At 34.6% G+C, this 27,168-nt stretch overlaps 1 protein-coding gene across 3 annotated transcripts; it reads right to left on the reverse strand.

Annotated features, from left to right (window-relative positions):
* Nucleotides 1-915: 915 nt before the first annotated feature.
* Nucleotides 916-26,256, reverse strand: LOC147067322 (uncharacterized). 3 transcript variants are annotated; one of them, XM_085954797.1, is made up of 8 exons: nt 25,962-26,256; nt 18,478-18,543; nt 8,739-8,902; nt 7,357-7,530; nt 6,999-7,129; nt 3,662-3,910; nt 2,855-3,252; nt 916-2,077 (listed from the first exon to the last, which is right to left on the reverse strand). In XM_085954797.1, exons 1-8 carry the CDS (start codon nt 25,970-25,972, stop codon nt 1,291-1,293), a joined length of 1,980 nt encoding a protein of 659 aa, XP_085810923.1. In that variant the 5' UTR covers nt 25,973-26,256; the 3' UTR covers nt 916-1,290. The 3 variants fall into 3 exon arrangements, with proteins under 3 accessions (XP_085810923.1, XP_085810925.1, XP_085810924.1); XM_085954799.1 differs by lacking the exons at nt 8,739-8,902; nt 18,478-18,543; nt 25,962-26,256 and having other exon boundaries at nt 6,999-7,098; nt 7,357-7,380; XM_085954798.1 differs by lacking the exons at nt 6,999-7,129; nt 7,357-7,530; nt 8,739-8,902; nt 18,478-18,543; nt 25,962-26,256 and adding an exon at nt 5,110-5,247.
* Between the last annotated feature and the right edge of the window lie 912 nt (nt 26,257-27,168).

The raw sequence follows: 27,168 nt of genomic DNA on the forward strand, positions 1-27,168 counted from the left end.
TAATTATTAAATCGTGTAAAGATGACTAAAAAACGTTACCCATTTACTTGATAAAGAAAACATGTCAATGAATATATTATTATTTGTGTCGTTGTATTAGTTGATTAATTGTGTCTGCATAACAGTGGCGCACCCAGGATTTAATATTGGGGGGGGGCCAAGGAGGAGAATATAAATTAGTCCCATAGGCTCTTTTTCTTCTTCACAGCCTAATTTCTCGTTTATCGGTCTTTTGTCTATTGCACTCGGTGTACCAACACCATGGTCCCCACATCCTGAAACGGGTCCTCAGGCTAGGATATTTGGCGGCCCCCCTACCTACCGCTAAGATTAAAGGCAGTATGAAACACTAAATTAACGTTTTCCAAATTGTGTTTTAGTTCAAATTAAGGGTACTTATACAGTGAATTATTGGCGATTTTTAATACATCTACTTTAATAATAGAGCTGTCGAGTATCGACACATAATCAAAAAATATATTGCACAATTATATAAGTAATTGAAAATGTTCATGGCCATGAAGTATAATAGCGCCGCACGCAGGCGACTTTTTTTACTATTAAAGCTAATTTATGATGTGTGTTTATCTCACTTATCTGTTCAACCCGACACGCCGGGCCCTCATAACCCGGGCCGTCCGGCTAGAGCTCTGTCAGCCCTCCCAAGCTATGACCTACACCACTCCGGAATTCGGGTGGACACGGAGAATTTTTTGACAGTTCCATTAGGGATTGGGTTTCTAAAAAAACCCGACATTTTCGAAATTTTTGTGTTAGAAATTAAAATCTAAGAAATTTTTCTATAAAGGTGCTGGTGAATTACAGTCCGATAATTTTTATTTTGGGGGGTGCCAGGGCCCCCTGGGTGCGCCACTGCTGCATAATGCCAGATATTGAAGAAAACCTTTTTCTATTAGACGGAGCATGAAGGTGACGATGAAAAAAGGATTCACAGACCAATGTTTAAATTACAGAATCACTTCGCATTGCAGATTCATTCATAGCAAACTCGACACTACCCTATTACTTCACAACCTAATATTGTAAAACTTGTAAGCATTTCCAATACAGTTTTAGATTCACACAAACGGTCAATTCCGTATTTTTTTATTGTGCGTCTATTGCAAAGATAAACCTTGAAACTTTTTTTCAAAAGCATTTCTTTTTAATAACATGCCCTCACTTTTTCATACAAGGTATACTAACTTGCATTTGTTACAAATGAATCTGATAAAACAAATCCGTATCATTGAGTTCCAAATAAATGAGGTTTTACTCTACATTAAGAAATTAATTTGTAGAAAATCGAATTCCACTGCATACTGTACATTCCACTTCTTGATGACTTCTTTTTTCATATTCAACGTTCAATAGATTCTTGAACCGATCATACAATTGTTTAACTTTTTGCGGTAAAAGAATGCCGTCTCTAAAGTATTCCCCTGCAACCTCCTCAATAGTTATTTTAATGTCAGATGCAATGTTTATTAATCTGTTACGAACAAAAACAATTAACTGTTCGAGCAGTTGGCCGTCCTCTATACCCATCGCTCGAGTTCGCTGAATAATCATCACATCAATCGATTCAAACACTCGATTTACAATTTTTACAAATTGATTATAGGCACCCTCGGTAAAATCATTAAATAGTCTAATTCTACCCTCGATGCTCTGAAGACTAGACACCGATAAGCTAGGAAATGAATTGAATATGTTCTTTAAAGTGACAGCAAATGTTACCACCCCAGAAACCGCTTTGCCAATTCCTATTACTGAATTTATAGACACATTATTTGCAGTGACATTTGATATATTTCGCAAAACTTCAGATCGGTCGGCAGAACTCAACCCAGACAATGCGCATGGATCAATTCGGCGGTTTCCGTTCAACATCAATTCACCATTACTGTTTAAAGACATCTTGACGTTTCCTTCGAGTTGTTCTGCCAAGTCCCTAGCTCCCTTAAAAAACTGGTTTACGTCCTGGATGTGTTTGATTCCTCTGATAACTTCTGAGTTACCTTGCGTGTGACCGTTAGTATGCTGGGTCTCCGCCACAATCTTGTCAAACACCCTTCTATAACAAATAATAATAAAAAAGTGTTATCGAACACATGCCCATTATTATCATAAAGTATTCATAAAAAGAAATTGCACAACATAATTCTTTACCATTCCTGAGTAGAGAATATGGCAACCACATAGTTGAGAAAAATGTTGATTATATAATAAAGGGTGCAGCAGTGAATCAATCCATTCCAAAAATAATTTTGATGATAGGGAGTACAAACTTTACTATGAATCCCAATTCGGTGAAATGTCATCTCAAAAAAAAGCAATTCCATCTTTCCCATTACGAGTAGTCCAATCATTAGGTAGTTTTACCTATAAAGTTTCGCGATAGTTTTCATACTTTGCATTTGCGTGTATTTTGGGGTGCTCTTTTCGAATTTTCACTTTGCCACCTATATGTTCATAAAAATGCAATGTATAAAAACTCCCGTGAAACTGGAAACGATATGTAGACTAATCAGCTTTTAAAATAGCCGCCTAATATGTGCATGTTATGTATGTACTTATATGTAATGCTTACTTGTAAGTATTTTGTTTTTATTATATTTTTTATTGTAAAATCTATGTCTATATTGAGGTGAGACACACATTGAGAACCTTACATCCAGATACCCAACAATTAATTATATAAATCCATCTATTTTTTGCAAACTGTACTCTCGAGTGAAGTAAGTTTTTCAGTACACCCATAACCCAAGTAATAGGGGTGATAGGTCATTCAATATTAGTCGAATCCCCTCAATGACGGCGCTTCTTAAAACGATAGTAATGATTAGAATACCTGACACTGTTTTCTCCGAGCCAGGTTCTGATGTTATAAATCGCTCCACTTTGTGCTTCTGTGACAATAGTTGAAGCCATCCTGTTGTTGATCAATGAATTTGTCAGAAAAAGTGCCGAAGATGCCATTTGGAATAATTGCAGATTATTGGGCAGCCGTCCTGTCTCGTTATAATTGATGGCGGCCGTAGCGATGCCGTCGACTAAGCCCGCTCCACCCGTCACCAATGCGGTCACAATGGCTACGTCATGAGCCACTTTCACTCCCCTTCCGATGGCCACTCCGTTGCTGGCCACCTTGGAGAGGATCTGTGACCCCGCGCCCGCCACCACGCCCGCAGTGCTGGCGCCGATGTTCAGCCAGCAGCCGCGCGCTTCGGCGTCTCCTAACCCGATACTCTGCAAGATTAGTAATTGATTGTAAATCATGGTGGCTATTAAAAAGATACGGACGAAATTATCAAAACTCAAAAATAGGTAACCTTAAACAATGAAAGACCAAAACAAATGAATCGAAAGGGTCAAAATACAGTGAAACTACGATTTTGCAATTTTGAAGGGACTGACAAAGAAAAACGTAAATAACGGAATATACTTTAAAACAATGAAAAACCACAATATCCACATGGGTAAAAAGCTGTTTAGGAACAGTGGACATCTGAATAAAACAAAAATTAAGTGAGGTAGTTCTAATAGTAATTTACTCTAAAACAAAATCAACCTGTTTTTCTGCACTGGTTTTCAATGCACTAGTCGACTTGACATTCTACCATTGCAAAGCACCATAACGTTATGATTACTCACTAACCTGACCGTGGCGACCGCGGTCAGCCAAAGTGATACTAGAGGTGGTAATTCCATACACGCTGGTGGCGAGAGTAGCCAAGCCCACAGCGACGCCAACGCTTGCTGCAACGGGAACAAATATTGAGACGCCTATGGTGCTTAAAGCGCCCATGGCTACGGTTGCGCCGGCTATATCACCCACCTTCCGCGCCCTGGTCGATGCAGAGTTGGCCGGCGACATTCTATTTATAAGAGACACCTCCAATTTGCCCTGCAAAACAAATATGTGTGATATAATTCATCCACTGTGCTTTGAACTGAATAAAAATGTTAGCAACGTAACAAACTTTCAAAGATAAAAATGGTATTTCACTGTTAAACATTAAATTTGATCATCGGACAAAAAATATCTTCTAAACACTCATTTATTTTCTATTACCAAAAGGAAAATTGTTTATTCAAATTAAAACAATGGTTTCCCAAAAGGTAAACATCTAGAAATACACTTGTTAGTATTGAAATTTAATGACAGCGCCTGGATCTTCTTTGACAATATCTGATTTTTTTTTTTGATAAATGGCAACGCAAATGACACTGTATTTATTTGGTAAATCTTTATGATAACTTTTAATATGTTCCCAAAAAAATATTACATTCTATTTTTCATAGATATTGGCAGCCTGCAGGTACCGCCATGCTAATACCTCCTGGAACTGAATGGGTAAACCGAGTAAACCCATGAGTCCCAGACATACCGCATAGAATTAAATATTGCTCCAGCCATTCCCATTCGAACAACCTTTTTATATAAAGTGCCATTTCCTTGATGTAGGCTCCCACATAATTAATTTTGTCAACATCGATATTTTGCCTGTCGCTAATCGAGGGAAAATCTGGATCAAGACGTATTATTGCACAAAATGTTGATTTCAAACTAACGTGAGGCTAACTGTTATGCATCATGTTAATTGTCTTTTGAATACCTTAGATTTGAGTGGTCAAATAGAACCGTGTCCGGAAATTTGTATGTATGCAGTTCGCCGTATCACACTTCACCGTGAAATGTTGAATCGGAAATATATAGTCGTAGATTAAAGATCTTGAAGATTGGCTGGTATAGTAGGGATAAAATTCATGTCTAAATAAAACACGGTTCTTGTCAGTTTGCAGGAAGCCAGCGGCAAACAAATTTGAAAAATAGCCGATGTACTGGATTATTTGTTAGGTTAAGTTAAGTTAGGTTTTCATTCTTGAATTCATGAATTCTGCCAAAATCGGCCATGAAAATTGAATTAATGTTCTTATTGAATCTAATAAAATTATAAAATAATTGTCTGCAATGCTCAAAGAATGTAATTTGTTCATCTCGGTGCTATAGAGATGAACGTACCGTATAGTATACGGTCATCTCTTTCCAAAACGAAAGCTCACAGCGAAATGTACTACAGTGAAATGTAATACGTAACGTACAATTTACATGTAACCAAATAGAACAGCATCATCGGCATATTCCAGGTCACGCAGCTTCATCTTGGGGATAGGGACAGCTATTGGTATTGACTTTTGTATCATGAAGTCAAAGAGGGTGAAGAGAAATGTAGTGAGGTCACAACAGTGTCCGACTCCAGTTGTTCCCCGAACCATTAGGTGGCCATACACATACAGTTTGAGTAGCAGGTTGAACATGGCACAGACAATAACTGTACATTAGTGGGCACACCACAGATCAGTTCAAACTACCCCATTTAAATATTTCAAACTGTCAACAGACGTGCCCATATACGTACAGTTATTGTCTGTGACAGACAAGTGTCAAAAACTATGGAGGTTAGGTTCGCGGAGATAATACACAGGGGTAATGTTTAAATTAGTTTTAAGTAGTGTATACCTGAACGCTATTCATACACGAATAATTTTACTTTGAATTTATTATAATTGTTTATTTAGACAAATTGACATAAAATACACACCAATGACGTTGGTAAAATAAATGATGATTTCACTAGTGGATTGTGTATTTTATCGATTCAATGATACACATTCGTGTAAATATAAAATATGATCTATAATCTTTCCTTTTGAATAAATTATTCCCTTTAATGGACATAATATGAGTCAGTATTTACCTATATGGTCATATTTTTAGAATACGGTAATATTTATATATTTTAAATACAATAAATTTAATCATGCCACAAAATTATATTTACATCAATCATCAGTATAATAATTAGTTACTATGATATTATTAAAATATATAGGTACGTACAATTTATTTAGATTTACCGATTCACAATTAGGCATATTAATTTATGTTGTGAACGTCTTAAATTAATAATTTGTAATATACACTACATACAATAAATAAAATTTGAATACTGAGTTATTAGTATATTATCACAATAACTTAATATTTTTAATACTCTCTAAAATTTTAACATTTATATTATATTGTATAAAATAATATTATGTTTACATAAATAATTAAAACTTTGTTTTACCCTCGTAAAAATAAATAAAATATAATATTTGCGATCTCCGCGTACATAATATTTTTACATTATTAATAATAAATGAATTTGTATTTTATAACAAGCAACACCAGCCGCAGCTGTATCGCACGGTATATTCTACTTAACGTTACCAACATCTAGTGTCACCCGAGAACTTTCGGCGAGTCGAAATTCCAACAGTTTTACAAAAACACGGGAGTGGGGGGTCGCCGGCAATTTGAACATGGCAAACATCTGGCAGGTCGAAAACTGTCCGTCTATGGGCGCAGTAGATATATCTACCAAAGATAACTGTATGGCCGCCATTACGTATTAACTGGCATGTTCAACCTGTTAATCAAACTGTACGTGTATGGGGAGCTATTCCGTGACAGCATCACCAATTCTGACACAGTATAGCTATTCGCATGCAGGGATTTGATTATGGTGATAATCTTTGGGCGTATGGTATCCCATATGCTCCCTGTATACTCCAGAGGGAGGGACAGTGGGACGGACTATTGAAAATTTTCTCGTAACCCACAAAGTAGTAGGCCAATGAACTGTTCAGCTCATAGCCTATTGGAAAATAGCTGGAAGAGGAGTTTACAAAATGTATTATGATGATTATATTAACCCTTTTCGGTCCTTTCGGATCTGTTTTTTTATTCTACTCATTTATAAATCATTTACTTTTTTCTCTGAATGAATCTTATCGCAAAGTTCATGCCATAAATAATTAATTTTAAAAAAATTATTCATTGCTGAGTCAGACTCAACTTAAGACCGGTGTGAATAAAATCGATGTCGAATCTGACTCAACATAATACCAAAAAAGGCTAAAATCGGCATTAAACAAAAGATCACCTGATTAATAACTCCACAATAACGGCCATTGCGTGGTCCAATGATCACACCCTTCGGCAGCTTATTGTCTACTAAGTATTGCCGCCAACTTGTGTATTGTCTGCCAGCATCATCCAGAAATATAACACAACCTAAAAGGTCAAATGCATCAAATTACTCGACTAATACAATGATATTCACAAATTAATAGATGCAGATACTTTCCTCAAGTGTTAACTGGCATCAAGGCAAAAATGTAATTATTCAAAAAAATGTGATCCTTATCAATGTCATTAATTTTGTACCATTCTATTAACACCCCATCTGTCATTAAGTCAACTTAAAGACTAAAAACCATTAAATAAAAATACATACATACCATCTTTATTTTTGTGTGCATTAATGCATTTTCGTATTTTGAAAACTGGGGTTGCGAGGATAGCATCGGACGATTGGATATCTGACTCGTAAAAGTCTTTTTTTAATACTTTGGGAACAAGACACACAAATAAAATTGACATATAGATTTCCTTCCCATCAATTGAAAATCTCCCTGCAAATAAAAATAATCATTTCATAACATCCAACATAAATGCAATAATTCTAATAGATTCATGGACGGTAGCGATACATGTATAATTGGTTTTTTTAGTCCACACAGAGGTACATACTTTGCTTAAATTTATATGGTTTTAGAATACAATACAGAAAAATAGACAAGTGATGGCACAGCCCGTGACCTAAGTTGAGATAGATAGCTCATACACATTGATACTAAAGTGGATTTATTGATTTAAATATTTCAATTACATAAATTTAAAACAAAAGATTAATCATAAATTGGGGTATGTCTGTATATATACCAGGGAACACAAATATAATGCAAAGTGTGGATGTGGCTAGAAGGTACAATTCTCAAGTATGTATGGAAAAATATGAAATAAACTTAACACATAAAAGAATGTTATTTTTAATATTTAAATCTGTATCAATAAAATACACTGAAGTATGTCATTTAAACGAAATGCGCATTCAATATTGGCAATATTTGATAAAATTGAGCAGGCTTTGAATTTCTTGCGTTTTACGGCCCGATTGTTTAAAGTTATAAACCAAATCCTGCTTCAAAGTATTGGTCTATGGCAGTGGTGGCCAAACCGTGGCGCATTGGATGATTACAAGTGGCGCATTGCATCTTTTGACCATCTTAGTTGATACGACTAGCCATCTGAATGATCTAAATTTAAAACTACAAGGCAAGAATAAATTATTTCTTAGCTTAGTAAATAGCATCAGTTCATTTAAAATTAAATGGAAACTGTTTATCTCTCAGTTCGAAAATGAGGATTTGAGTCAATTTACACACTTGAAAGAGCAAAATGAATGTGCTGCGGATAATAGCAATTTGATCAAATATATTGAAAAAATCAAGATATTGCAAGGGTCATTTGAAAGTCGTTTTCATGGTTTTGGCAAAATAAATGGCGCATGGTATGCAAAAGGTTGGCTACCCCTGGTCTGTGGTGACTGGGTTTTGCATTTCTATAATATTATTGATCTGTTCTGTGCTGTATACATCCATGTGAACAATGAACCCAATTTAAACTAAAAATGTACAAAAAGTATTACATACACATGAATATTAACAATTTTGACCCATCAACTACCATCAGATAAATACTGAACATAATGAAAACTGTTATCATAAAATATATTATTGTTGTAAAAACCATAATTAGTAAATAAAATTTAAAAAATTACCAAATTCGCAGATTCTTTCAAAAATCGGTGAAATTACTTTATATTGTTGCTGTGTGTAGCCTGATATATTTCTTATGTTATCAATGTCACTTGCGTTCTCCGGTGGCCCAAAAATAGCATAGGCGATTTTAAATTTCAGATAATCGTAATCAGAATGCGTATACCTGAAAAAAATAAACATATCCAATCTTAGAGTACCTACTCAAACTACCAACTCAGGGGGGTTTTTTTCGTAACTTTGAGATGCAAAATTAGTCGAGAATTTCACCAATTGTGATGTATTATCTTGCAACTCATTGTCGACTGCTTTTAATTTTAATTTTATTTATTAGGAAAAAAAGACTAATTACGAAAATATGTTTCAAAATAGAACAGTGGAAAGTTTCCATATTATATAAATTATAATATAGTTAAGCCTAACAAAATAGAAAGTAAGACAGTAGAAGAACATAAGTATAAAGAAATTACATAAGAAAAATGAGGAAGAATATTGAATAATTACAGACAAAAAAATAACATTTTTTTAAATATAATATAAGTATATTTTAAAGTGTTAAGAATTATTAAAATTTAAACATAATATGAGTGATCTAAGATAGAACCGAAAAAGAGCATAAGAAAGGGAAAAAATCATGTCCTATCAAACAGTGTCGTCATTTTGGTGAGTAGTTGCGGATTGGAAGCACATTGTAGCAGTCGGAATAAATGATATAATAAATTATTCTCTTACAGCGTTTGTCCACGGTCCGTCACGATATCGGCCAACCGTGATCTGTCATCATTAGACACCGGACATCTGGAGTCCTTTTTTTTGGGACGGACTCGAATATTACAACATTTTTTAATTAAAAAATGCGTTAATAATTTATGGAACCTATGTTTTTCAGAAAAATAAGTTGTACGATGTAGTAGGTACAATGAAATATGAAATAAATGATATTGATAATATGTGCAAGAGACTTTATCGATACTTAATTATACAGAAACGCTGCTATTAGTAGGTAGATATACTATACTATTTAGAGAAATTAATGAAGCGCTTACGTATAGAGTGGAAAAATTAGTTGTTAATAGTAATATCTATAATATTTAATAATATTCCACTTTTTATATACATACCTATTATTGTAATCAAAGTTTAAAATTTCTACTAAACTACTTTTATTTTTACTATCAAATAACAAATCACACTTGCTCCCATAATGAGAAGGACCTGACAGCTAGTGTATTATTAAAATCGTACCAAATCTGAATGATTTCGTATATTATGTTGATACTACGAAAATATATAATATGAAAACATATTATTATATTATATGGATTTATGGATGGGTAAAATGGGGAATATCGGACCTATGTGGTTAATGAAACCCTTTAGAAAAAGTTTCGTACGAAAGATACTTCAAATCGTACTTTTGTGTTTCAAGCAAGTGGTTGGACATATTGAGATATTCAATTTTAATATATAGGTACTGATGTTGTAATGTTTTTTTTGACATTTTATAGGCCATTTTCAAAAACTTTATATTCATCATGCAAAATATGTAAGTACATGCGTTTTCTGTTAATTGCTACTCCCTAATACTATAAATTATATATCATAGTATTATTTCAATGAAATATATAAACCCGATATAATTATTTATTTCGGAAGTTATCAAAATGATACAATCATAATTAGTCGACATTGATACATTGTGTATATATAGTACCTAATACCATTGATAATAAATTATTTTATCAAGAAAATATTAGATATAAATAGGTATAACACAGTTGCAGTGCCTACCATTTGCCTTAACAAGTTGACCTTGGTTCTAATAGTTCATTGATTTATCCAATCTGGGAGTTCACACATGAAACTATAATTTGATGTTATAGTAATATGGTAGAAAAAACAAAAAAAACTTAACCTGCGCGTTTGTTAACTGATCTACGTATTTTCTTAAAATCCGAGATCACTTCAGTTTTGACGATTATGGATTATAGCTTAAAATTGTTTATTTGTTTTTATTTAGTGAGTAGGTATATTTCGTGATATTTCACATTAGCTGGTTCCATTGTTTACGGGAAATGACGATTTAACGGGCTTACCTATTGAATGTATTAATAGTATGTAATATATTCATTACGGGTTTTTCACAAACACTTCAGATAATCAAAATTTGTTTTTTACTTGATCCTTTACTAATAGGTAAGAAGGTTTTAACAATCTTTTATTATGTCAATGTGCATTTACGATCGGTGAGTGCGCATAGTGCACGAAGAAGCCAGAAGGCCATAAGCCAGAAGGCATAAGCCGGGTCGTAAATAATGACTAATAGAATACCTAGTACAAAACATAAATCAATTAGAATTTATTGATTAATATTTTTGCCACTCGTACCCGTTAGATATAGGGACCATTATACCACTTTCCTCTAGAAGGTGTATAAGGTACTTTTAAACACTTTGTACATTTTGCATTTTTGTTTATTGTTATTAAATCTTAGTTGATATTATTCTTTTGACTTATTAACTTAAAAATAACAACAATGGATGAAATATAATATTCCTAAATATTATAATATGTCACATATATAATATTGTGTAAGTATATAATATATAATTATCAAGCCTCGATAGCGAAGGCTGCGTGACTAGCAAATGCACTTACGACCTATGTAAACCTGCCGCTTTGTAATTTTATTCTTGTAAATCCACGGTATTATAGATGGTTGCACTATTATATCTAAAATGTAAACATCAATTTATATACATTATTGGTATATACTACAGCTGATGATGATACATACTATCGTATGGAAAATAATTCATTTTTAAGTTGTGGGTTTCTTGTACGTATCATGCGACAAAAGCAATAAAATCGTCTTCAAGTTTTTGTCATTGGTCGGGAACCTTTTTTGGTACATACACCTACGGCAGGTGAATTTTAAACACAGCAAATTTTTCAGTTTTGAAGTTACGCTATTTCTTAATGTATATAAACCAGTCATTTAATAAATAAGGACAAATATCACCAACAAGTTAGTTCAAGTAAACAATCGACTCCCACGTCCTCTATACTTAATTGACTTTTTATGCAATAATATGTACCTACCTATATTTTGTACTGTTATTCAATTGAAAATGTCCATTAGGATAAAATCGGTTGAATATCAACATTATGGAATAAATGTGGAAAAAGTACGAAAGTACATATTATAAAGTGTTTTAATGAAATATGTATCTAGGTACCAGTCGTTTTATGTGATGAATAGTTCTTTACACTTTATAATATGTAAGTATTTAAATCAAATACATAATATAATCATATATCAGATAATTTCTTTTTAATAACAACATTTAAATATAATGCTAATTATGTCGAATGGCCACCTAATCGGCGCGCCTTTAGCGTACAATCTATTAAATGGGACGGCGGGACTTTTTTTAATGTTACACACCTACAAACTTACCTGTAGAATGGCCAAAAATGGAACTACGAATTACCATAGGACGCCATTTTGAAAATTTCATTCGAATGTCAGATTTTGTCCAGTTACTAGTCTTGATTGGGTAGTTTTCGACAATGGCTCCATTTTTTTTGTAGTACTTATTCCACTTTTAATCAATAAATTAGGACCGGTTTCATCCGCCTCAGAGGGACATTTTCAACTGAATCTTCCCTTGTTCGGTTGAAAATGTCCCTCTGATGCGAACGAAACCGGTCCTAATTTATTGATTAAAAGTGGAATAAGTACTACAAAAAAATGCGTTTTTTTAATTAAACAACAATAAATATTAACGTAATACAATCACTAAGTGAAAATCTGAAGTATTACATGGGACGGCGGGACTTTTTTTTAACGTTACACACCTACAAACTTACCTGTAGAATGGCCAAAAATGGAACTACGAACTACCATAGGACGCCATTTTGAAAATTTCATTCGAATGTCAGATTTTGTCCAGTTACGAGTCTTGATTGGGTAGTTTTCGACAATGGCTCCATTTTTTTTGTAGTACTTATTCCACTTTTAATCTATAAATTAGGACCGGTTTCGTCCGCCTCAGAGGGACATTTTCAACTGAATCTTCCCTTGTTCAGTTGAAAATGTCCCTCTGATGCGAACGAAACCGGTCCTAATTTATTGATTAAAAGTGGAATAAGTACTACAAAAAAATGCGTTTTATTAAATTAAACAACAATAAATATTAACGTAATACAATGACTAAGTGAAAATCTGAAGCAATATTATATTGCAAAACCTTTAGAAGAATGCAATTACGGCTTACGCAATACATAATATTATAATAGTAGGTTCAAACGAATATTTTCAGGGATGTCTCGCATCTACAGATGTACGCCACTGGTATTTTGAAGATGAAATTTCTTACGATCGATTTGATGAAATTCTTCAATGTCAATAGTTTATAATCAAATAGACCAGTTTGGGCAGAGCATCCTCAAAATACTTAAATATCTAAAGAAATAAACAAGTAGGTATGTGACTTTTTTATCGATATGTAGGTACGGTATTGTTGCTTGGTAATACTAATAGGTATCAATATGATACATTTAGAACATAAAACGGGTCAGCGGACAAAATCTTCCAATATTTGTATTTATATTAGTGGTAGGTACGCAAAAGCTATTCGATATTTAATTATGAAAAAACATATTCTACACGCATTTTATAAAAATGGTTTACCATTACTTACCTGCAATAAAACAAACCATCAATTTTGTAATGCGATCTTTTTAATTGCATTTTGCGAATTTGAATTCGTTTGTCGTAGCCGCAAGTCGCGTTATAATATTGGCAAGACGATTATCTTAATTACAATAATTACCATCGCACCTGAGTTGCCAGAAAAAACAACTGACTAATTGTAGAAATCCATACTAAGAATCATTTGGGCAAAAGTCTCCTTAGGATATTGGATTCGTCCACCATTTTAATGTGTTTTTTTATGGGTTGACGGTTAAAAACTTGAAAGATCCGGCCTTTAGTCATCATGATGCGAAGTATCGGCCTGTACATTTATATGCGCGCTTGTCCACGGGACAACGTCCAAGATTCGTAATGTATATGACGTCATTCCGACATCCGAGGATCGTGCTATGTCGGATCCTATTCTCCATACGTATTTTTTCTTTGGTAATGCAAAACAAGTCTGTGCTCGTCCACGGATCCGATTAGAGCCCGCATGCGTCGACAGCGAATTGATACAATATGTTTAGTTATGATATCTTTACATTTATTGAGCTTGTCGAAAGTAAGTATGGGATAAGACTACGTGTGTGTAAAGACAAGATTTTACGGAATAAAGGCGTGGCGGGAAATTTGTGTCTTTTTGGAGCCAGAGTTTGAGGAATTCGATGATAAAAAGAAAGGGAAATAAGTGAGTACAGATTTCTTTAATAGTAGGTTATTTATTTAGCATAATTTAGGTAAGTATATTATGGGAGTGCGTTAATTTTGATTTTTTTTTAAAACTACTTATTATCCTTTTGATTACACAATAAATTACTGAAATTGTTTTAACTGACAATTCTTGGTGGAAAGACATTCAATTTATAAATATGTATATAATACATACAATACCTAGGTACATATTATTATAAAATTCCTGTACAAAAATAAAAATTCACACATTTATTATTAAATTTTAGACATTTGCCAAGGTAAAGATCCTAGAGCAGTGGTTTCCAAACTTTATGTTACTACGCCTCCCATTTAAAAAAAAAAATTTTTTGGCGCCTCCCCCCCTTTATTTCATTAAATAATACAGACACCTTTTTAAATAGTCAACAATGTACTAATACAAAAATTACTACTTATACTTATTATATTAATTTTTAAATTAATTTGGTTTTCATGCGATGATTGTGCTTGTTTAAAATTAGCACAATCAATTTCAATAGTAGTCAATCCAAATTCATCATGGTTCATTGACAAATGGATTCTATCATGGGCCCCACAACCTGAAGCAGGCCCCCAGGCCAGGATCTTTGGCGGGCCCACCTACCTATCGCTGAGGTTAAGGGCAGTGTGGTGCTCTAATGTAGTGTTTCCTAAATTATACACGGGAGCTATCATTTAAGTATATCAATCAACATATAGGTATAACGTCAAATTGCAACGCACAACCACATATTGTCGTTGCACAAAAAAAACCTCCTGACACATACCTGTCATCAACAGGCTTTTCTTGGTGTTTATAAATATTAAATAAAAGCGGGTCGAACCGCTACCCTGATCTCTATAAACAATTGAATAAAACACCTGATCTGGTTCCCTGCTCAACTACATAAATGTTTTATTCTTAGGTTAAGTCCTTCGTCCGGTATATGGAAGTAACATGCCGGACGAAGATGAAAAGCAAACATTAAGGTAATATTAAAGTATGAAAGATGATGTATGCAATCAATAATTTAAGAATATAATAAATTTGTTTTATATAAAAATATGTACTAGCTACAAGAAATAAAATGTTTAGTTATAAGGTTTAAATGAAGAAATGAAGTAAATTCAAATACTATAATTTTGCCGCGCATTGCGCAACGCTGAACTCGTCACGCGCAGGCGTTGAGGTCCACCTCGTGATTTGCCAAATCAAAGGATCATCCGATCGGATTTGGCCAATCACGGGGGTTCCTTAGAAAGCTGGCTTGGGTTGAACAGTGGTAGAAGAACCCCGTGGCGAAAGTGGTCAAAGTGAACAGACCTGAATCACTGTAACTCTGTAAAAACCCGAAAGTAAACTTTTGTAAAACTAACCATGAAAATATAAGACCACGTACGAACAAGGAAGACTTTTTATTAAATTTCTTTTATTTAATTTTTGTGAATCCGGGGTTCTATCAACACCCGAGCTAGTCACTGAACCCTGGATATCTCACTCCGATGTGCAAAAATCTTATTTTGAGATAAAGACAAAAAACAGTTTTAAAAAACCAGGAGAATGATTTTTAATTTAATGGTACTGCAGTTTATCAGTATAATATTAATTACACTATTTCAGTTGTTAAAATGATCGATAATGTTTATCAGTTTTACAATAAAAGAAATAACATGTTTACACTGTCACATAGGAGGTAAGTGTTGCACAGTTTTGGCACACTTTATACCATAACTTTATAAGAAGAATCAATGAGAAAATTGAAAAAAGCCATACTATTTTTTTTTTAATTTACATTAATTGGAACAGAAACAATATATTGACAAAGACAAAATAATAGTTATAAGTAATAATAGCACAGTTATAAGCAGGAAACAAGTAAAATAAAAAAGTAAGTACATATTATTACATTATCCTTATTTATTCGATAATTTGGAAAGACTCATTGTTAGCGGAAATATCTAGGGTCGACATGGGAGAGGGAAGTCGCCAACAAGATGGTCCGACCAAGTGAAGGACATTACGTGGCTTTCAATACCTTCAACTATGCAAAGCGCAGGGATCGCTGAAGGGATATTACTAGGACATTTCCAAAGAGTCACGATCTTCAACAATGAGGGATACGAAAATGAAGAAGATTTTTTACACTTAATTGAGTGTGATGATATGGTGTGAATCAAATTATAATTAAATTCATATTGTTTGTCCAAATAAAGACTAATGTGTTACCTATTCAAAATTATTGTTCTCGTTGCTAAAATTGAATAGATAATAAAAGAAAAATTGAAAATGTGAATTTGAATATTAAAAGAAAAAATCTAATATTAACGGAATACTGGAAGTCATCTATGTTTTCTTATCTGGATTATATTTTAGACTGTCATAAAAGATATTGTGATGGTTTCTATCAATTACATCCTTCAACTCTTGAGGGTGCTTATATTTTGATTCAGCTTTTGCTGTCGGCACTTTCTTTGGCTTCACCCTTGTCAATGCGTTTACATTGCCGAGCTTGAATCCGAAACATAAATTACACTGGTCCACAAGTAAATCATAAAAATAACTTACTTCAAAGTATTTCTGCAATAATATCTAGAATAACAGCTTATTTATATCACGAATAACACACATTTAGCAACTGACAGTTTACCGGCGCAATGTTAGCGTATAACTCATTAGCTCCGATGTGCCGAGTGCGTGCACAACAATACCTCCAATGTGATGAGACAGCACATCGGAGATTTATCCACTTTTAAATATGAGACCCATCACATTAGAGGTTTAGTTTTTCGAAAATAACTTTAAACCAAAAAGTGATATCACATTGGATGTTCTTGTCAACAATGCAGAAAAATATTTTTGCATCAAAAACCAATTTTCGTAAAAATGGCACATTGGAGGTTTATTTTGTGCAACGACGATATTTAAAATATTGAAAGAAAGCAGCGCCGCAGGTGACTTTTTTTTACTATTAATGAAATAATGTGAAAAGTTCCTTAGCAAACTAACCAAGAACTCAGTCATTTTGTTTGCTACAATATATCTGGCGCAGAAATCATTTAAAAGTGGAAACATGGCGAACTTATTTTTTCCAAAGCATCAATTTTTTATGAATGCCTTCACTTTGTTTTTTTAAATCAATGAATGCATTAGTGGTCCTTGCATTGATTATTCACTCAATTTTTTTTAAATGTCAACCAAATAGACAAGTTCAACAACAAAATTATCGTTCCTCAACAACTTTGCCTCAAATTTCAACATTATGATTTGACCCTTTTATTTAATTTTTTCATGAGATAGCCGCCAGCGTGCTTCATAATAGTATTGAAATGAGTGATTATAAAATTCTTCTTCTTCGATGGCGCTACAGCTCAAGTCGAGCCCTGGCCTCCTCCACCGCCGTCCTCCAGCCGGAATGGTCCTCCGCACATCTTTTCCAGTTCCTGATTTTTAGCAACTGGTTGGCATCTTTTGTAATGTTATCACCCCATCGTGTGCGTGGCTTTCCATTGGCCTTTTCCCCCATGGGTTTCCTTCGAGGATCTTCTTCGGTATCCGTGACTCTCCGTGATTATAAAATTAATCTCCATATTTTCAGACAGGTTTGCAAACAACCTTTTAACATTTTAAACAACTAGCGGCCGTTTTATAACTATGCATTTGCATACTGCAAACCTGTGGCTACATTAATTGTGTTAAACTTTTCACGCCTCCCTTTGCAACCCTCCGCGCCTCCCAGTTTGGAAATCGCTGTCCTAGAGGACTTTCAAAGTAATCTGCGAAATTATTTATAATATCATTAGCTATTCGCCCTCCCTGAGAACTCTCAATAGGTATTTTACAATCCGTCCAATGCGCTCTCTACAACGACGCAATAGCTATTGCTCGTCCGATATCGGACGCCGTGGACCGTTCTCCGTTATGTAATTCCGTTCAAAAACGTCCGTGAACCGATATCGTGATAGACCATGGACAAACGCCCTTACTCCTACAATAAAATTATTTACGACAATAAATTATATTATTATGTTGTGTATCTGCAATTTTAGTGAGTGCTGCATTTGACATTCGTTAGGGACCGCTGGGGTGTACCAACATTTGTTCATTTATCGGCAAACGTGCGATATAAGATATGGGTAAGTCCCGTGATTTTATTTGATCAAGCAACCTTATTTATTGCATTTATGAATTTAATTTGTCATTTTGTTTTGTAGTTATATTCATATCTTTGTGATTATTATAATTAATTTAAGAGCACATACTTTTTTATTCTGTTTACAAATAGTCCATTCATAGTTAAAGTTAAAAATAAATACAGGCAATACAATGGGAAAAAAAAACATTTTCTTACAAATCCCAGTCACGGTCCCCCAGGCTTTCCAAGTATGACTGCTGGATCTGTCTTGCAGTAGTGGTCCTGCAATCATATTCACTTTATGACGATTTCTATATAATATACAAAATCTGGTACAGTACACCATTAGTAAAAATAACTTAGAAAACAGCCTGTAATTCACATTTTTAAATGTAGAAGTCACAATGTAATCAAAAACAATAAAAAAAAATATTTCATTATGATACACCCCTGTTACAGGCGGGCTTCTCCCGGTGTAAAATAATCATTTAGTAGCTCAAGTCGAAACGTAACCCTGACCTCTAGAAACGGCTTCATAAAACATCTAATCTGATTCCTTGCTCAACCACGTAAGTATTTTTTTTTTATTTATAAGTAAGGGCCTTCGTCCGGTGTGTGAAAATCACATATTGGGCGGAGGTGTAATTAAGATAAATTTAATTTAATTTAAAAAGTATAAATGATGATGGATGAAAGCGATAATTTTAAAACTAAATATAAGTATTTAAATATAATAAATTTTGCCGCGCATTGTGCATGAAATCCTCGCGCGCCGGCGCCAGGGTCAGGCTCGTGATTCGCCGAATCAAAGATCACGCGATAAAATTTGGCCAATCACGAGAGTCCTTTTTGCTGGATGGCGTCGGTACGAGGAATTTAAAGAGAAAAAAAAAATGAGTGAGCGTCCGGTTTTAGAACGATACGGACTGACGACTGTAACTGTAAAAAACTACAAAATAACCTTGTCAAACTCAAGAAAAATATATACCTAATACCAAGTTACACACAAGAAAGTCTTAGTGTTTTATTTAACCACAAACATAAATATATCGTTCCTTTTTTTTTGTGAATCCGGGGTTCGATGGACACCTGAGCTAGCCGCTGGAACCCCGGGGATCTCAATGGCGCCCAAGCAACATGAGGCGTGAAGAATCGCATTAATTCTTCCGAACCCGCGAACGCTAAATAAAAGTTTGAGATCATTATGATCCAGGAGCCGGAACAACCAAGAAATGGTTAACTAAAAAGTGGACTCCGACGTAACCCTTATCGAAGAAGAAGTGCTGTCTCCAACATCAAACCGGGAGAGCCCTCTGGTGTTCGAAGACAGTCCACATACGGAGCTGACCGCGCCTAGCGTCGTGCTGGAGACCGTAGCTCCAGCGCGTCTCCAGTACGACGAATGGCTGCACAAATCCCACCTATGGAAACCAGACACATCATCGACGGTATCCAACGAGGAGGGCTCGTAGAGGCCACGGCCCACTCGCGACGAAAAACGGCGAGCAAAATGCCGATTTTCCTAGGGTATCACTAACATGTCGTGTACCCTAGTCGACCACGGGATGTTCGGTGAGGAGAGAAAAAGGAAACGGGAGGCCAGGGAGCCTCAAAAGAGGGCTGAGAAGGCGCGCAAGCTGAGAGGAATCAAAGAAGCTGTGCGGGCGCAGGCTCGACCACGAGGAGATGAAGCAGGACCAGTCGCCAACCCTCGAGTCAAGGGTGAACGCCGAGTTCCTGTTGGAAGTGAAATGTGTAGATTATACGAATAAAACATCCGGAAATTCTTCTAATTACGGATACAAAGTTAATTAAGGACCCACTTTCTGAGCCTTGTAAACTTAAGTTCATTAGTAAGAAAAATTTACATTCTAGTTTTAAAAATAACGCTCCGCAAAGTGACGCCAATTCTTTCCGTTCAAATAAAGTAAATATGAATGAATTCGAAAACATTAACATTGAAAATCGCAAACAATTTTATAAACGGGAAAGACGATATTCTACAGTAGCGCGAAACCTGTTTCAAAGTTACGCCGTGTTAATAATTTGAATCCAAAGAGAAACGAGGAAAATAGTATACGACCGTCCCTATTATTTCTTTACAAATTACCAATCGTAAATTTAACACAGCGAAAACGGAACGGGAATAATAAGGCGTCACTCGACAAAGTGTTAGTTGTTATGTTAAATTTTAATAATAAGTTAAAATTAGGTATAAGAGGATGAAAGTAGAGATTGTATGCTTGTGATAAAAAAAAAAAATGAGTCAATAAGCCGTAAATTTCTCAACGGGGTTTCAAAACGTGAGAGGCACCGTAAATCGGCGCGGCGCGCCTTTGGAATAGGATGTCGGGCGCGTAAAACGAAACAACAATTTTTTTTTAAATAAAATGGGTTTCACTAAAAATAAAGTTAACTACACAGTTTTAAGTGTACTGATTAAGAAATAAATATAATGAGAGGGTGGAATATTTCAATTTTTAATATCAATGTGATTTATACAGTCAATACAATGTTGCAAAATAATTATGGGTATTAGGGTAAAATATTAAATGTGATAGTAAGTACCATAAGTACAATGGGAAGATTTTATATAAAATTAGTAGCTATTTAATGTATGGGGTAGGAGTAATTAATAAAGTAAATTCGAATAAATTTAAAGTACAGGAAGTCTAATGAACGAATAAATTACTAAAGAAAGAAAAAGAATAAATACAGATGAAGACAATTTGGAAGCACAAAGGGAGCCACCTCTCGAAGTAAGCGCATCCAAAGGCAGCGTAGCCGAAAATTCATGATACCAAAGCTTGATGGTGTGGAGAGTGCGCACTCTCCTTTCTCGCGCAGGTTCATGGAGAGACTAGGGACGTGACGCCTGAAAGATATCGTGAAACAACAAGAGGTACTTCCGAAGTGTAACCATCTATAAAAAAAAAGAAAGGGAAAAGGATACTTATTGTGAAAATCCATCCTAGTACCTGTGGGAAAGACGTGCCGCCGTCAACGAGCCTGGCCGTTGTACCGCTATACGATGCCTTGCCCGCAGTAATAGGAACAGATGGAGACACAGTGCCTGTCCATCTATGAGGTGATACTCCAGAGACCAGCAGATCAGTGGAAAACTTTCCACAGAAAGATATCCGCTGCTCGGAACGAGCCTGGCTCAATAGTAACGCCACTACCACGCCCTGGTTGCAAAGGCAGACGACGCCAAACGAGGTACGCTCCTATTGCACCAGAAGAAGAAAAACATAACACGAAATAATAATTCCGAACGAGGGCCAAACGTCTACAAATGTAGCCGCCTCTCGGAATACAAAAAAAATGGACAGCCCAAGAGTCGAAGACTATAGCTCCACGACCCCTCCGCTGACTAGTATAAAAGAACGAGAAGAATAACAAAAACATTACGAAAACAAAATAAATGCATGACATTACAGGAGAAAAATAAGACAAATGATAATAAGAAAGGAAAATAAATCAAACTCTGACTTATTCAGGAGCATTGCTTTGAGCAGGAAAATAGTAATTAAAATAAATATAGAAACAATACGTAAAGTTAGTTGTTTTTTTTTTTTTGTTAGAATAGTTAGATTGTAGTTGATTTTTTTTTATAAACTGTTATCATGCCATGTACTTAACGGATGAACAAGGAATTGGATGGGTGGCCGATGAGATCAGGGCGTACCTTTCGACTTTAATCCAGATGGGGCGAATTGATACACCCCTGTTACAGGCGGGCTTCTCCCGGTGTAAAATAATCATTTAGTAGCTCAAGTCGAAACGTAACCCTGACCTCTAGAAACGGCTTCATAAAACATCTAATCTGATTCCTTGCTCAACCACGTAAGTATTTTTTTTTTATTTATAAGTAAGGGCCTTCGTCCGGTGTGTGAAAATCACATATTGGGCGGAGGTATAATTAAGATAAATTTAATTTAATTTAAAAAGTATAAATGATGATGGATGAAAGCGATAATTTTAAAACTAAATATAAGTATTTAAATATAATAAATTTTGCCGCGCATTGTGCATGAAATCCTCGCGCGCCGGCGCGAGGGTCAGGCTCGTGATTCGCCGAATCAAAGATTACGCAATAAAATTTGGCCAATCACGAGAGTCCTTTTTGCTGGATGGCGTCGGTACGAGGAATTTAAAGAGAAAAAAAAAATGAGTGAGCGTCCGGTTTTAGAACGATACGGACTGACGACTGTAACTGTAAAAAACTACAAAATAACCTTGTCAAACTCAAGAAAAATATATACCTAATACCAAGTTACACACAAGAAAGTCTTAGTGTTTTATTTAACCACAAACATAAATATATCGTTCCTTTTTTTTTTGTGAATCCGGGGTTCGATGGACACCTGAGCTAGCCGCTGGAACCCCGGGGATCTCAATTACCTTATATAAATTAATAAACACGATTCAACTAGAAATTCGATGACAGAACCAAATGAGACAATGGAGGTCGTCCGAATTTATCCTTCACCATCTTTTAATTGAGATCTAACGGATCTGAACAGATGCGTAGATGTATGTACCCGCATATGGATAAAAGTGAACTATTGTGTTACACCGCCTTAGCCCTGATACAAGGAGGGAAAAACAAAAAGAAAACAATAATGGAGAAAAATATTATGCTCGAAGTTGAGTCCAGGGGCACTTCTTGGTCTTTCAGAAATATGAGTTCATTATAATAGCATAATAAACTCATCAGCACCCGATGCCATAGACGCTTGATTTTTTTTTTTAATGAACTACGTAAATTGTTCATATTTTTTGTTTTTGTATCACGATTAGCTGTCAGTTCAATCGTCAAAACTTTATTCAAAACCAAATCATAACAATCGTCACGCTTTCCTTTATTGTAGTATGTAGTCTTTTGATTTTATGAACCACAATGGGTCTAATGTTTTAAATAACTCAATGAATTCTAATAAAAAGTCTTTGGACCAAGATGCCATTTTGTTAAACACACACAACGCGATCAATAGTATCATGCACAAGTCCCACATGGCACAATCCGGTCAGGCAGATCTAATTGAATGGCTGGACCTCGAGGCCTAAATACCTACACATGGTACAGATTTCCATTGAGTCAGGTGAAACTGATCATATATAGGGGCATTAATAAAACATAACACAATCTATCTATTGTTGCGCTTGCTTTCTCACCGTGTTTGGTTTTAATAAAAAAACAATTCTAAAATAAAAAAATTCTTATATAGTAAGTAATAGGGAAGCCATCGGCGAACATATTTTGAAAATAGTTGATATACTGAATTAAGGTAAGTCGGGGGAATATGCCTGATGGGGGAAGACGCCAAAGCTCAATTAATTTATTCGTCCATCGCTACATGTCGGTGCAGCAACCATTTTGAGGATCAGTCATTAGTACCGGAGAACACATGCTAGGCGTTGGTCCTGTTAAATTTTAAATTTAAAAAAAACGCTTATAAAACGAGGGAAGTGCCCATTTTTTTGGTGGTACCTTATGACATATCCTCAGGGTCTTTTTCGGGGTTTTGCTCAGTCGGCGACCCGAGGTGTCAAAGATTTTATTATATCTTTTTATTGATTTTTATATATTTTTTTTAGACTCGGGACTGTAATGTTATAAAGGGACACGGGGAAAACAACACAAATTTTTTTTTTTAGCTTCACTTTTATTATGATTATTTTTTACAAGCACATTATTTTAATTTAACTCCATAGATAACTAATTAAAACTTATATTTTATTTTTTTTTTTTCGCAAGAGCTTTTTACTATATAATCAACTTTCCGACAGTCAGTCTTTAGCAGTTGCACCTTGGACGCTAACTGACTGCGACAGGGTTCCAGTGTTGCCATATTTTAAAAGTGGAATTATAGTACAGAGCCTCCAAAATTATTGTATTTGGAGATAAAATATAGTACGCGTTGTCATCTGTTGAAAATGAAAATTTTCCCAATTTTTCATAGTCGGCTCGTTTTTATTAGGAAAAATATTTCGCCGCGGGCCGCAGGTTCCCAAATTTTCGTGGTCGGCTTGTTTTTTTTGGGAAAAATATTTCGCCGCGGGCCGCAGATTTCCAAATTTTCGAAGACCACTCGATTGCGAAATGGCAAATGCAGAATTATAGTACTTTTATATAAAATTATAGTACGATTTTCAAAATTATAGTATTTTGGGCGTACTATACCTATTTTATATCGTACATAGTACGCGGGCCAAAATTATAGTACAAATACTATAATTATAGTACGGTTGGCAACACTGCAGGGTTCACAATATCCAGTCAAGCTAAAAATATATATCGGAAGCGCGATGGGGTTCTCTTTATTTTATAACGCGACAACACAATGATTTTACAATGGATAGTGTTGCCATTTTAATATTATTGCGTGTTTAGAATTTAGATTTTACTATTATAAACGATTCTACTGAATTTAAATTACATTCACCCATCGCGCTGTACAATTTACGTTACATTAATTTAAAACTTAACTAGAATATATTGACGGGTTATTAAGGAGCTTGGTTGCATGTTTTGTTAAGCCGACGATTTTTGAGATTAGGTAACATGTTTCAGCCTTTTCTGAAGTTACAGTGTAGGCACTAGCAATAGGCTAATGTGAGAGTGTATCACTTATTTACACATTTAAGTATTCAAAATATTCTCAGCATAAAGATTTCATTTCATTAATGGTTAAGATCAGTTTCATTGAATAATACACTACATTTTGGCATTACATTTTACTATTTGAGGTTGTCTTGCACACCGGCGTTATTTTATTTCTGTCCTTTGCACCTTCCCCCATTTGTAGGGGTAAGATGCCATTTCGTATTTATTTGGTCATTCACTATCTCAGTTTTTAGTATTTTGCAAAGCCTCATCTTTAATCATTATTGCATTAACATAAAACGTATGTCATTGAAAAAAATAATACAAAAATTCTATATTGTAGCATAATTAGCCTTTCTGGTGTGAGTGAATTGAGTGATGAAGAAAACTATTGCGCCATTTGCAAGGGATATTACTTTGATAACGAAAGCCCTACGATTGATTGAATTGCATGTGTAAGATGCCAACAATGGCTACATGCAACAAACATGTCCAATCCGGACATTTGCGACCTGTGTATGAAGTCTTAATTTTTTTAGTTTGTGGCATCTTCCCCCGACAAAGTGGGGGAAGATGGCATTTTTAGTTTTTTTAGTTTTCATATGTTTTTATATTGTTCCAGTTTATTTTGCTGCCAAATATTATAATAAAGTGTTTTTCTAATATAACTATGTTTTTATTTTGAATATAAATATATTATTTTATGTTCAGTAATCCGCCAAAGTAAAAATTAGGCATAGGTATTCCCCCGACTTACCTTACCTATTTGTTATTTGTATTTGGGTTAGTTTAGGTTAGGTTAAATTAGGTTTTCATTCTTGAAATTCATGAATATTGCCAAAATCGGCTCTGACATTTATCGCAATTCCCGCCTGGCTTCCCCATAACCGACGTCATAGACTAATATACTTTTACCGACGTGTACCAAAATAAGAATTACGGGCCGTTTAGCAAGTATTTTTTTGACACGACAGGAAAACTAGTTATTCGAAAACTAAAACTTTTTCAAACTTATCCAGTATGTTGTGTTAGGTAGTACTGACAGCTGGTAATTAGTATACGAATGTTGATTAATTAATATTATACTTACCATCGAGCCATCTTGCAGAATTTGTTTATTAGTCGGTATATGGGTAGATATTATAATGTTATTATTCAACTTCCCCAGAACTGTTACTTGAATGAATAGCCTAATAATCTATCCACTAATATGAAGGCACAAAGTTTATATTAATTTAATAATCCATAAGTATTAAGATAACAATATTCTAATCCGCAAAAGCAACTGACAAAACACAAACAAAATCAACAATGCAACCAGCGCTGTCAGATTCCGCAGAAATTTGCTCCGCTATCGCAACTCGCAAGATACGCCAACTGAACAAGAACCAGTGCTGCCATATTTTTCTATGCTGATTATAGTACGAAGGCGTAAAAATTATAGTATTTCTGTAAAAAATATAGTACAGGAACATTTTTCGGCTCGAATCGTTTAAAATTATAGTATTTTGGCACATTTGGCGTAAAATTATAGTATTTTACATTTTTTGCAGAATCAAAATTATAGTATTGTACTATAATTATAGTACGGTTGGCAACACTGACAAGAACAAAAGATTAAAAAATATACTTCTACGAAAACCATGACGGAGTTACAAACAAAACGGTGCTGCCAACACACTAATAAAGACTTCAACTTGTCAAGACTGCGGGGAAACCCAGTCGGCTGACGGAAAATCTCAAGTGTATTAAAATATAATATAATAATTCTTCAAAATAAAACAAAATCTTCGAATATTATAGTTTACGTTTGTGCGTTTTAAAGAGTATTTATACATCCTAATAGACCCATAGCTGATGATTTATACGTAATGCGACCTATTCAGTTCTGCCATCTTTCTGCCGAATTATAGTACGCGGTTCTAGAAATAATTATAGGTACTAGTATTTCCGCCTTGTCATCAGTTTTGTTGAAAATAAACAGAATTTTTGTTGTTTACCAAAAAAAATAACGAAGAATTTGAGAAATTCCGAGGTCTTTTTTACTTAAGTACCTAGGTACCTACTTCTGTCCATAAATGTTTCCCAGCGAATTCATTAAATTCCATTTTAAACCGAAGTCAAACGCTTTTTTCACCTATTTTTTTTCTTGGATCGCCAAAATTTATTTTATTGCAAAATTAGTCTTTTGCACCACGGCTTTGTACGGAAATATTGAAATTTTAGTACCTACTTACTGTTTACGTATTTTTTCCGATATTCAAAATTATAGTATTTTAGGCGTACTACCTACATAT

This window comes from Rhyacophila brunnea, unplaced genomic scaffold (assembly GCF_057557595.1).
Source record: "Rhyacophila brunnea isolate RB1 unplaced genomic scaffold, BYU_Rbru_1.0 scaffold_4, whole genome shotgun sequence".
Lineage (NCBI taxonomy): Eukaryota > Metazoa > Arthropoda > Insecta > Trichoptera > Rhyacophilidae > Rhyacophila > Rhyacophila brunnea.

Bases quoted from the DNA above. Each gene is read 5' to 3' on its own strand.
- LOC147067322 (XM_085954797.1), bottom strand. The intron at 7,130-7,356 runs GTATGTATGTAT...TTGACCTTTTAG, and splicing joins TGCACACAAAAATAAAGATG to GTTGTGTTATATTTCTGGAT. The intron at 2,078-2,854 runs GTATTCTAATCA...TATTTGTTATAG, and splicing joins CTCGGAGAAAACAGTGTCAG to AAGGGTGTTTGACAAGATTG.